Source organism: Morone saxatilis, unplaced genomic scaffold (assembly GCF_004916995.1).
Source record: "Morone saxatilis isolate NCDOM2014 unplaced genomic scaffold, NCSU_SB_2.0 Contig3, whole genome shotgun sequence".
Lineage (NCBI taxonomy): Eukaryota > Metazoa > Chordata > Actinopteri > Moronidae > Morone > Morone saxatilis.
This window is the reverse complement of record NW_023339873.1, coordinates 15,780,759-15,792,817: the sequence shown is the minus strand read 5'-3', so window position 1 is coordinate 15,792,817 and position 12,059 is coordinate 15,780,759. Positions and strand designations below refer to the sequence as shown.

General features: G+C 43.0%; 1 protein-coding gene across 5 annotated transcripts in view; it reads left to right on the top strand.

Annotated features, from left to right (window-relative positions):
* Positions 1 to 12,059, top strand: part of LOC118337060 (AT-rich interactive domain-containing protein 1B-like) — a 163,016-nt gene that overhangs the window by 34,363 nt on the left and 116,594 nt on the right. For all 5 annotated transcript variants that reach the window (XM_035673888.1, XM_035673887.1, XM_035673883.1 and 2 more), the window contains one exon: positions 1,622 to 1,789. In XM_035673888.1, coding sequence (XP_035529781.1) covers positions 1,622 to 1,789 — 168 coding nt within the window. The remainder of the gene's footprint in view (positions 1 to 1,621; positions 1,790 to 12,059) is intronic.

Genomic DNA, 12,059 nt, shown 5'->3' with positions numbered 1-12,059 from the left:
TGTGTATATGCGTGCGTGTGTGTGTTGCCCTGGCTGGCAGTAATGAATCCAGTGGTGCTGTTGGCATGAGCAGGGCCATGCTATTAACCTCTCTGCCAGCTAGACTGATCTCACCCCTGTCTGTCTGTCTCATCGGCCTAATGACACTCTCACACTCTGAGCACACCACACACACACAGACCTGTCCTTTCTAATCAAATTTCCATTGAAGTGAAAAGTATTCTACATTGTCCAATCATCTCTATTCAGAGAGTCAAAAAGCTTCTGCCAGCATAGCGAGAAGATTTCTTTTTTAACACCCACTCAAAAGAAGTTACTCTTCAAAAATATTTCTAACGTATTAATCTCCACTTGCCCTGTGCAGCCAGATCAGATTTCACTATATTTTACACCAGCCATCAGTTTCAACAGGGCTTTTATGGGTGGGTTTTCTCACTCATAACAGTCACTGTAAAACTACAACTCTGGATGTGTGCTCTTTGCTTTTGATCCGACAAGACGGTGGTGTAGTAGTTACGTCACAGAGTCCCTATAATACTATCATTTGAGATATAAATCACTCTCAGAGAGAGAGAAAGAGAGAGAGGCTTTTACTTTGCCAAGCCTGCCAAGGAAGATTTAAAAGGACATCTCAAAGTTTAGGACCCGGGGCAAACGGCTAGAGGAGGACTATGAGCTTTGCAAGCACCCTCAAATTACAGTCTGTGTGTTTGTTTAATGAGTTTGTGGCAGCAATTTTGGTTGTCACTGGATAAAAAAGCAACATGACATGATGGGAAAAAATATGACACGAAAAGTGCTGTCAAACGGCTTCACCAGCAGTCGTAAATGTTGTTTAATAGTCTGTTCTTGGCTTTTGTGTGTGTGTGTGTTGTGTTTCTGTGTGAATGAGAAAAGCCCAGCCTCCATAGGAAATCCTTAGAGGAGTGAGGAGCACCTGGCGCTGTCTGTAGTCATAACAAACGACAAGGAGGGATTTAGACTACATTTGTATTAGTGCCAGCTTGTTACACGTACTCCCTGTACACATTCTCTCTCATAACCACCGTGTAATGCAGCATCGGCACTTGGCATGGCTTTGCCCTCACAAGTTAGTTTTTTTTTAACTGCACTGCTCTGGAATGCCCCGGCTCATCCATGTGTCCCTCATTAGGTCTACGGCCTGGGACCGGCCAGCGGTAATATCCAACACACCTCATCCCATCTGTGAGCTGACCGAGACAGAGATAATGTAGAGGGGGGATGCATTTGGCAAGCCAGAGGACATAAAGTTAGACTTCTCTGCAGTGTGAGTTCATTAGGCAGACGACTGCTGGGAGACGGGTGGCAGCCTGGTCTGAGCTAAATTAAGAACTTTAGCTCAGGGACAATCAGATGGAGTGGAATATGGATCGAGGCCAGTTTGTAGAGGCCCACGTGGGATGTTTTTGGTTTTATTTTCCAATCATTCCAGGAGGATTGTAGGTTAGAAGACTCTACTACTTATATGTGATAGCCTACTGTACTAATTGCACCTGACAGCCTATCTGCATTACTTTTAATTTAAAGTGAAAGTTTTGCTTCAGCATCAGCTGTGACCTTAATATCTCCCCTCTAACCGTTGTGTGATTGGTCGTTTCAGCAGGTGGCGCCATATGGCCAGCAGGGGATGGGGGGTTACAGCCAGCAGCAGCAGCAGCAGCAGCAGGCGGGGCAGCAGGGAACCCCTACGTACTTCAGCCCCCCTCAACAGACCCCTCCAGGCCCGACCCAGAGCCCCTACCTACAGCCTCGACCGCCGCCGCAACAGGTACCAGCGCACACACACATTAACTCTGAGATCCACACACCCACTTTTACTGATTCCTGTGTGGAAAAACCGGCCAAGACATTCAGCTGTAAACAAGTCTAAAGTCCCCTTTACATGCCATGAGCGAAACTGGAAACGATTAACATAACTCAATAAATAAATATGAATAAATATATCAGTTGCAAATAGTTACGCAGATGTCACTTATCAGATGTCAAATTAAGAATACAATTTGAAATGTAAGCAGGAAAGGGATTTCATCCAAATCTTTCTCCATGGGTTGTATTTTAATATTTTAGTGGTGGTGTAGATTGAAGAGATCATCTTAGGGGATAAATGTTTGTGTGTGTGTGTGAGTGTGTGTCTGTGTGTCTGTGTGCGTGTGTGTGTCTGTGTGTCGGTGGTCCAATATGCCTGGTGTATAGGTTGTGTTATTCCCTAGCATTATTCATGAGAGGTTTTTTAAGTAAATCTTACTCTGTGTGTTTCTCTGTATTTTCATATTCTCTCTATATCAGACACACACACATACACACATACACACTTACTTTACAGAAACAGGACATTTGAATGTAATAGTTCACAGATTTGACAGGCATAGTGTAGAAACATATATTATAAATTTTCTATGTACACAAACCGGCCTGTGCAAACCAAGTCCTCAGTACAACAAAGAGCCTGTTCCACAGTTATGGATCTAAACTTGTCCTGCCAAGTTTCAGCTTGATGTTCTGTAGAAGTTTTTCCAGTGGGAAGCTGGGTTCAAGCAGTTGTTTTTGGGTTGAGTGAAGGCTGCCCATGTGTTTCCCATCCACTCCGCAGCCAGAGGGATCTATCAGCCTGCATGGAGTGACTTTGGCTTACAGCCCTGCCCCGGATCAGAAAAAGCACAGAGCAGAACAAAACGGAGCAGGAGAACGAACAGTACAAGATGGGAGATATTACAACAGAACTGGACAGGAAAGGAAAGATCAGACAGAACAGGGAGGGGAAAGAGACAACAGGAAGAAGCAGAGCAGGAAAAGACAGAAGAGTTAAGTAGGGTTTCCCCGAGCCATTCTGCAAGATCAGTATAAGGGCAGATAAAGGCATGTTGTAATTCAACAATATTGGCTATATTAGTCCATATCCAATCTTTTGTTTGTTTTTTGTTATCCATTGTGCTCTGGGTACACCACATGTCAAATACACCTGATTCCACTTCATTCAAATCCTAATGTAGCAAAAGAGAAGTGTAATGGCAAGAGTATATCAGTTAATTAAATGTAAACTAGCTACAACAGCAAAATGTTGCTTACACATGCATGCATCAGCAATTTAACATTCTGAGATCAAAGGTTATTATTGGTAATTACTTTGCTTGTAATCCTTACTTTATTTAAGTAAAACCAATGGTAAAACATTTGAAGCAGGAATTTAACTTGTGCTAGAGTGATTCCTGCGTTTATACCTATCTATGAACAACAGAAGAATGACAAAACAATATCGAGCCATTTTAATGAAGATATCAACACTGACAGCTCATCCCTACAGGACAGAACTGTATAGAATACATAAAACACAGCACAGATCAGGATGTTGAAAGAAAAATGTGCTACGCAGAACCAATGAATACCTGCAAAGAACAGCACAGAGCAGCATGGACAGCACTATTTTTCAAAAGTAATTTTGTTTTGGCCCAGACACCATGTCAGCCATTAGTAGTTCACAAATGTGAATAGACTTATTTAGCATCTGCACTAGTTGATGCCATTTGGCAGTGGTGTCGTTGTGTCTGTCTAGGTAGTTACACTGTGATTTACTGAGATGTAGTTAAACCTTCTTTTAGACAGCCTTGAATATTGAGCACACCAAGACAAATAGCCAAGCAAAAAGCTATTGTGAGCACAAAAGCAGGTTGTCAAAAAAGGAAATCGTTAGTCTTAGCATAGTAATTTTCATACTGAGCGAACATTTCAGCCAGCATGCCTTTTGTCTCACACTGAAAAAAAGCACTTACTCTTGTTTCCTCACTTAACATGCTGACACACACAGACTGTGCAGCCTACTGAACAAACATTATTCACTCTAACTAGGAGAGGCTGAGATCCATGGCCACGTTGACATTTTGTGACAGTAATGGTGTGTTTTCATCATTGGTGATGATGTGGCGGCAATTGACCCCCGCTGACATTTATACACCAGGTAGTTCTGCCCAAGCACTCTGATTGGCCAAAGCCCTGTTTCACCTGTGCTGATAGGTCCCATATTGGTTGCTATGCCAACTGCTGTGGTGACCAGGGAGCTGCTTTCCCTCTGTTTTTCATTGTTATCGTATAAATGCACGCTACTGTAAGGGAAAATGTTTCAATCAGCACACATGCTTGTTAACGCTGCATAAAAGCCACAATTCCTTCAGCAGCCATTGCATCAATGTTGCATCCCGCTGTCTTTACCTTTAATCTAGAAATCCTTCCTACTGTATGTCTTAGAGCTATATAGTATTTTACGTCCCAGCAAACACAGCAGGAAATATGCCAACACCTCCTAGTTCCTGTCTACTCGCCATCCAACTATAGATAAAACAAACTACATCCGCTCTTTCCATTGACTAATAAGCTCCTAGCTCCCATACTTTCACATTTACATTACATTTTTACATTTTGGCTCCGTGTGGGAAATGAGCTTTAACAAGAAACCCAGATAGTAATGGAAAAGTATAGTCAAAGGACAATCTTTCCAACTTGCAATTCATCTGAAACTTAACAGGGCAGATATATGCGTGATATAGCTGGCAATAGCCTAATAGGCTTTCTTGAGATAGAGGTGGGGGGGTTTTTGCACCCCGCCACACCAGTTCCTTCTTGTGTAACAAGTGCAAAAAAATCCAGGTCCAAACAGTCACTTTATTTCAGCAGTTTATGTTCAAGTAATTACTGAAAATACACAATATTGATCATTAAAAAACATGACATTTTACACATAACAAAAACAAGCTGTGTGCGGTGGCATTAAGACAAAGTTAAATGTCCATCGATTGACTGAGAGAGGAATTTAGCGAGAGAAACACTGCCAGAAAAATACCAGAATAAATTTAAATAACAAAGAATCCAGGTCCTTGTCTTTGATTTTGGATCCAAGAGTAAACATGTTTGGAAATTGAACTTACACAGTGCAGTTGGCCAAGATTACAAATAGAAGATTTGGTGTACTTTCAGCTCAGCGCAGTATTACTTTCATTTTTCTGCTCTGAGTGAGTGTGCGTCTTTGTATCAGTTTTTGTATATGTGTGTCTATGTGTGTCTGTGTGTACACTAATCAGCCGAGTGTGCTGTAGCAATTCTGAGCTGTGAAAAGGTCAAATGGTGACCTTTCTCTGTGATTCTGGGCAGAAATGAGACATGATGTGAGCCACACGGAACGGATTACACGCACACACATGCACACAATTGCAGGCGCACGCCAGATTAGGATGTCATTGTGGTTTTGACCCCTGTTTTTTGACCCTGCATTACTCTGAGAAATCCAAGCTGAAAAGTTCTTTATTTTGTTCTTCCGGCGCTCTCCGCAGTTCCCTTTCCCCCCACTCCACTCCCATTAACCCTAGCCAGAGGACATCCTCCAGTTGATGGAACCATTCCAGCTGCCTTTGACACAGAAGTTGCTTTGCAACCGACCGCTATTAGCTGGTTTTGTAACAAATCGAAGTGAAAATGCCGTCTTTCTTTGAGTCTATTGCACTGCTGTGACCTCATCTGATTGCAAGGAGCAGAGTAAGCTAAAAAGACATTTTCTAAGACATCAAGGCTGATTTGAAAAAAATAAAAAAATATATTATATCGCAAAAAATAAACGTGGGTGGTTGCTCGTGGTTTTTGAGTGCTGTGGGTGTTTGAGAACGCCAGATATTTTTTAAATTGCTGATTGTGAGTTGTAGTTCTCAGAAACACTGTGACACATATACTTAATTGATTGACGACTTTTTGACCTCATACACTGCTGGGTTTATTGTTTAGATGTTAACATGTCATGTTCCACCTTCCTACTGTTGAATCAAGGCTCATTAAAATTGCAATATAAAATGATTTCTGCTTTGTGGACAAAAACTATTTAAAAGCCATAGAAATGTGGCCCCTTTTCTAGAAGTATATTTGTAACAGACCTTATAAATATCATGACCATAATGATTTTGGTCTGATTGTTGGCTTCAATTACAGCGTGAGACAAATCGCTTAAAAGGAGAAAATTGGTGCCCTTTCTTTTCCTCTTTCTGGCTATATTAGACTTGACGCATAACAGATGAAGTGCATGATATTTTGTTACTGTCTAATACTTTCTACCTCATAAAAACGGAAATGAGAGAGCTGTAATTTCAAGAATTTGGAGATTATTTTTTATGGCTTGTTTGCTTTATTGGGTAGTATACACCGGAGTGTGACAGGATAGACTGAGGGGGTAGAGAGAAAGGAGGGGAAAGGCAACATTGGCCAGCTGCCAGACTTAAACTCATAATGTTGTGAGAACATGGTACTGGCTTTGATCAGCTATTCCATGGAGCACCCACTATTTAATTTTTCACCAAGAAACAGTGTGTTAAATTTATGTTTGGAGAGTAATTACATGTAACAGAATATAGCCTTGCTATGTTTTAGTATAATATAAACTGTGTGGTGAATATGCCATTGGGTGGTATTTGAGTGTATTGCAAAATTGTCGGAACTTGACGGCTGGTCTCTGAAGAAGGAAGTAATTCCCTGTGACATTTACTCCCCCGTAGTAAAACCCTCCTATCCAGTCTCCTGTGTGAAACTGATCCCACCGGTCGTTTCCTCTATTGGCCTTAACTATTTCCTCTTCCTGTCAGAGAGTAGGCTCTGGGGAGCTGTGCTGAAGTATGGAGGAGCTCTCAGCTGATTGGAGGAGATGAGCTCGCTTTACAGGGACCTACATGGAAGGAAGCTGTTTCATTAGTCTAGATACTTCCTGGTGATGCTCATGAGCACAACGTCACATGTCCACCATGTGGTTTAATAGTATTTTATTTTTAAAAAACAATAAATGCTGGATGCGTGCCCTCCAGTGACATACCGTACCATGTTATATGAAACATTTAGAGCACTTGAAGGTTTTAAGATTTTACTGAGAGGTTCAAGATTAAAAACACGTATCTCAAAACATCAGCTTTTCTAAAGTGAATAAAAACAGCTCTGTGACATTTTTCAGAATTGAATTTTTAATGTAGTAATGACTTTTATTTTTTTTATGATTATGATTATATCATTCTATATTCAGGTTGCTTTAAATATGTAAAAAAGTAAAGTAAATAATTTTGTTCCTGGTCTTCAGAGGCAGCTTTCTACAAAGCATAGGGTGCTCACATACTGGCACATCACCTGGGTCTTTTTCTTTTCACCACTTCCAGTGTGTCATTTCCTATTTCCTGTCTGTCACCCCTTCACCCCCAACCGACTGCAGCAGCAGGGTCTTTCCCCCACCCTCCGCCACCCCCGCTTTTAATCACACCAGGTTAATTAAAAGGCCGTCGAGCCTTTCTGCGGCCTGCCCCCCTGGCTTTATTACCCCCTCGCTGTGTACTTGCTCTGTTGCCTCAATCACCGTTCCTGCCCCCCACTGTACACACACACTCTCTCACACGGAAATAGGAGCTCACCTTGCTGACGAGTTGGATGGACAAAGGCTTGTTGAGGGGACGGAGGAAATGAGAGGCAGGAAGGAGTGTGCGTGTGAAGAGAGTGTGAATAGGATGTGGTGAGATTTGAGGGGAATTTGTGTGTGTGTGCATGTGCGTGTGTGTGTGTGTGGAGGGGGCACTGTGTGTGTGTATGTGGAGGGGGCACTGTGTGTGGGTGGGTAGGGCGCTCAAAGTTCAATGTCATTAATTGGTCACCATTTGAATATTAAGTGGAGAACTCTGTTAATTAACAGGATAATAAAAGTGCTGCTGGCTGGAAGGGGGTGGACAAAAAGGAGGGAGGGAGCGAGGACAGGCTGTGGAAATGGAGGGCATATGGCGAGAGAGAGAGGAGGAGATAGAGAGCGAGAGAGAGAGGGAGAGAGGGAGAGAGCGAGGCTGGGTGCGGGGTGATAAGAGGGAGAGAGAGACGTCCGTGGGTAAAGGTCTGGCAGTGGTAATTTGCGGAGAGCCGCGTTAATTGTCATAACCTTTTAAATGGCAGAGTTTATCGGAGTCCTCTAAATGTCCCTGCGTATCGCCACGGCAACCCTGGGCCTGCTGCTCTCCGATTGGCCGCAGCTGACGAGCACTTAAGCTTGATGAGTTTTCAGGCAAAAACTAAATGATAAAATTGAAAAAAAAAATATATATATATATATATGTGTGTGTGTGCTGTATATGCCAGCTAGGTTTTATGTGTATGAGCGTGTGTGTGATAGTGTGTCTGCGTGTGTTTGAGACAATGTTTTTAATTTAGTGTGTTTTTTACCTCCACATTGACTGACACTCGCTAATTGCTCGACTAGAATCCGCCACTGTTTTTTTTTTCTTCTTTTTTTTCCCTTTTTTGATTTATGTTTGTTTTTGTACAGCCGAGCTGCAATTCAAATGCAAATGAACGAGAACAGGAGAGGTGTTTTTGGAACGGTTAGGACAATCATAATGGCTCAGAAAAAAAGGGGGCCGGTAGTTAGCGGCACAGCACCCTAGGGGCCTCATTTAGCTGCCATTTGTTAGGAAATGCCGCTACATTTGTTCCTGGATACAGACTTCACAGACAGAGAGAAAGAGAAAACACCAGAAAAAAAAAAAATTGTCACAGTCAAAGTCGAGTTCACCAACACAACACTATTGTTCCTCCGTGCTCTAGCAAAAGTCATGTGGGTGTACACCAGTTTGGGTGGATGTCCTTAAAATGTGAGCCAAAGCGACTGAAGTAAATGGGTGGATGGGGGTGGTGGTGACTTGCGAAGAGTGTGTGAAGTGAAGATGGTACAAAGACTTATTTGATTAGCCTGTGTAGAGGAATGGGAATGAAAGCCCTGGCAACGGCATCTGCAGCTAACACTGCTAGCTACGTCTGACATCATCCCTAAGGGACGGCCTGTGTGTGTTTGTCTGTGTATGTGCATTATTTTCCTTGTCTCTATGTGTGTTTTTCTGTTTATATGGGCAAGAATGAATGCTTGCTCGTAGCTGTGTGCACGTGCACAATTTGTGTGTATAAGTGTGCGTGTGTGCCGCGTATCAGAGCGCTGGTCCTCTCTTGTAGTCTCTTTGTGCTAAAGGTCAGAGGCATTGCTGAGATAGAATCCAATCTGAAGGACACAGCACTAGAACATGCCCTGCTACAAATGGACCTATTAAGATAGGCTGGACACACACACACACACACACACACACACACACACACACAGAACTCATGTATATATGAGCACACACACACACAAGCATCCTCGCATACACATATGCACATACAACAGCCCATTCTAATGGTCACCTCTGCCGTGATGATAATAATAGGCTGTACGCTGGAATAAATGCCCATCATTTACATGGAGTCTAACCAACGCACTGTTTTAAAAGGCAGTTGCAGGAGACGAAAGTGGGTCTGCTCTATAATATATTTCCAGCATATCTGACATAATCAGAATATAACAGCAATGTTTTCCAAATATTCTGAAATGGATCAAAAGATGCAAGTGTCAAGAAAACATGAAAGACAAGCATATCATAAGCAAACGTTGATTTGTCCCATTTTTTAGAACGTGGTGTAGCTCGCTCTCACTGCTGATTGTTGCCTCAATTATGGTTCAGTCAGCCTGATTGGTTTGAGTATGTATGCATATCTGCAATTCTCAACCAGCGTGTGTGTGTGTGTCTGTGTGTGTGTGTGTGTGTGAACGCGGGATGTTGAATATGTATGCCCCCACCCCATCGCCACCACCAACGCCGCCTCTCTCTGATCTGTTAGTGCAGGGCATACGCGCATACACACATAAACAAAGAAATAAAGGCATTCAGATACAGTGCTGTGGAAACAGACTTCCCGACTTCATACCAATGTCTCACCCTTCCATCACAGTGTGTTTTCCCAATGACTGGGAGTATGTAACAAAGACAGAGTGTGTATGTGCCACTCAGGGTCTTGTCCATCAAAGGCCCCCTTGTCCTTGGGGTAATGTGGCTGGGGGTGGTGGCCAAATGCACTTGGGTTCATGGTGTGCGTGTGTGCGCGTGTGGTTAGGCAGTGTGTTGGGGAGGGGTTATGGGCCTCTCTCCTAAAGACATGCAATTAAGCTTAATTTTTAATGAATATTAATGGCATTAGCGTCAGATTTTGTGGAGATGTGCATCTGCCAAGGTGCAGGAGAAAAAGGGGGATGACTAATTCATTTGGTAGTCATGAGGAGAACGGCTGGAGACAAGGAGGGATGGGGGGGTTTGATGAAGGGGAGCAGGGTGGAGAAAGGGATGGAGGTGGAAAAGTGGAGGAGGGATGGAGAAGGTGATGGAAAAGAGTGTGAGGGATGTAGGAAAAAGCAAGAGATGAATGGGGCAGAGGGGATAGACAGAGAGAGGGGACGGGGAGGGAGAAGGGCAAGGGAGCAATGAAGACTGAGGAGAGAGCGACAGTAATAAATGTAATTAGGACAAAAGATGAGAGAAGCACAGCTAACACAGAATAGAACAGCTGAGAAATTCATTTTATAGTAAAGTGAGAGCCACGATGTGACGACATCTGAACACAAAGTTTATAAAAGCAAGATTGCCCCGAGCAGACAATGCCAGTGGAAAAAGGGATTAAAAAGCAAGCATGTTAAAATTTTGAAAAATAATGCTGAAGTATAGTTTGAAGTAATCCAAATCTTTTTCTCGCCGTCTTAAAAAGAGGAGATCCAGACAGATGTCAGCCAAAATCAGCTTAACGTAATGGCTATGAATTTTTTTGCTCTTGCTGCTTTCTGTTGTGTCAAGTGGTGGCATCAAATGTGCCTTGCTTTCTGTCATGCCGGGCAATCAAACTCATACAAGCAAAGCAACGTTTCACCTTGCTCCTTGCTCAAATATAGTGATGGAAAGTGTGCAGTGCAACCAACCCAAAAGAGCCAGTACAACATTCCTAGATTAGGTGTGAGCCAAGAAAGAAAGAAAGTGTCAAATTGGTTGTGTGTCAAGGTTGGAATTACTGTTTGGGGCAGAATTGTGGCCTAGATTCCTTTTAAACTAAAAGACTAACTACAATTCTCGCAATAGGAGGTGTTGTTCCATGTTCCACAGCACCACTTGACCTTTGACCCTCTTGTGGAGCTAAAGGAAATTTCTCCTCTGGGATTAACAAAGTCTAACATCATACTGACACAGATTAAATTACAAACTGGGCCTGACTACTCTCGAAGGCCAGTGCTTACAAGTCTCATATCCCAGACAATCGTCTGCGCGCAACATCAACACGTTCCTGCTTTTCCGAACATTTCACACTTCCAGACAGACTCCCGTTCCTGAGTGGCTGGGATTAACACGGTGCTGCAATATTGATTTACGTCCGCATAAAGCCTCTCCGGCTCTATATATTACACCACATTCAGCAGTCATCTATTCAATCAAATCTAATATTACACTGCCTCTCCACACAGCTGTCTAATAGCATTTAACTCACAGTTTGATTCCTGCATTCCCTCATGTACTTCAAACGCTTGCCTTCAATATCCTTCATTCGTTTCTACTATGCCAAGATGAAGTCTTTTGAAAAGCACGGAGGATGAATGAGCGTGTCTCTGTGTGTGCGTGCGTGTGTGTGTGTGTGTGTGTGTGTGTGTGTGAAGACAGGATTAGCTGTGGCCTAAGGCTTAAGGTATGGAGTGGAGTGTATTTTAGAAGCTTCTAAATTAGCTGGGAAATGGGATTTTGAGACAATGGACTGGAAAAAACTCAAATGAAAGGATGCACTCGCAGCACTACTTCATTTGCCTCTGATGTTCTTTCGCTCTCGCTTTTTCTAGTCTTTTTTCACTTTTCTCTTTCTCTTCATCTTCCCTCTATCTCTCCCTGTGCCATCCTGCCCGCTTCTTTTCTCCCTTTTCTATCTCTTTTGCATCTCAACTTCTGCGTTTCTCTCTCAGCATCTCTCCGCCTGCCCTCCCTCCTCCCAGTCACTGTTTCTATCTCTCTCACCCTCTCCGTCCATATTACAGTTGACAGTGATGATGTAAGAACGTGAGTGTAAACAGTAGTATGAGGCTAACCTCACACTGACCCACTTAAAACGGAAATCCCCTGGAGTACGCACGCACGCACGCACACACACACACACAC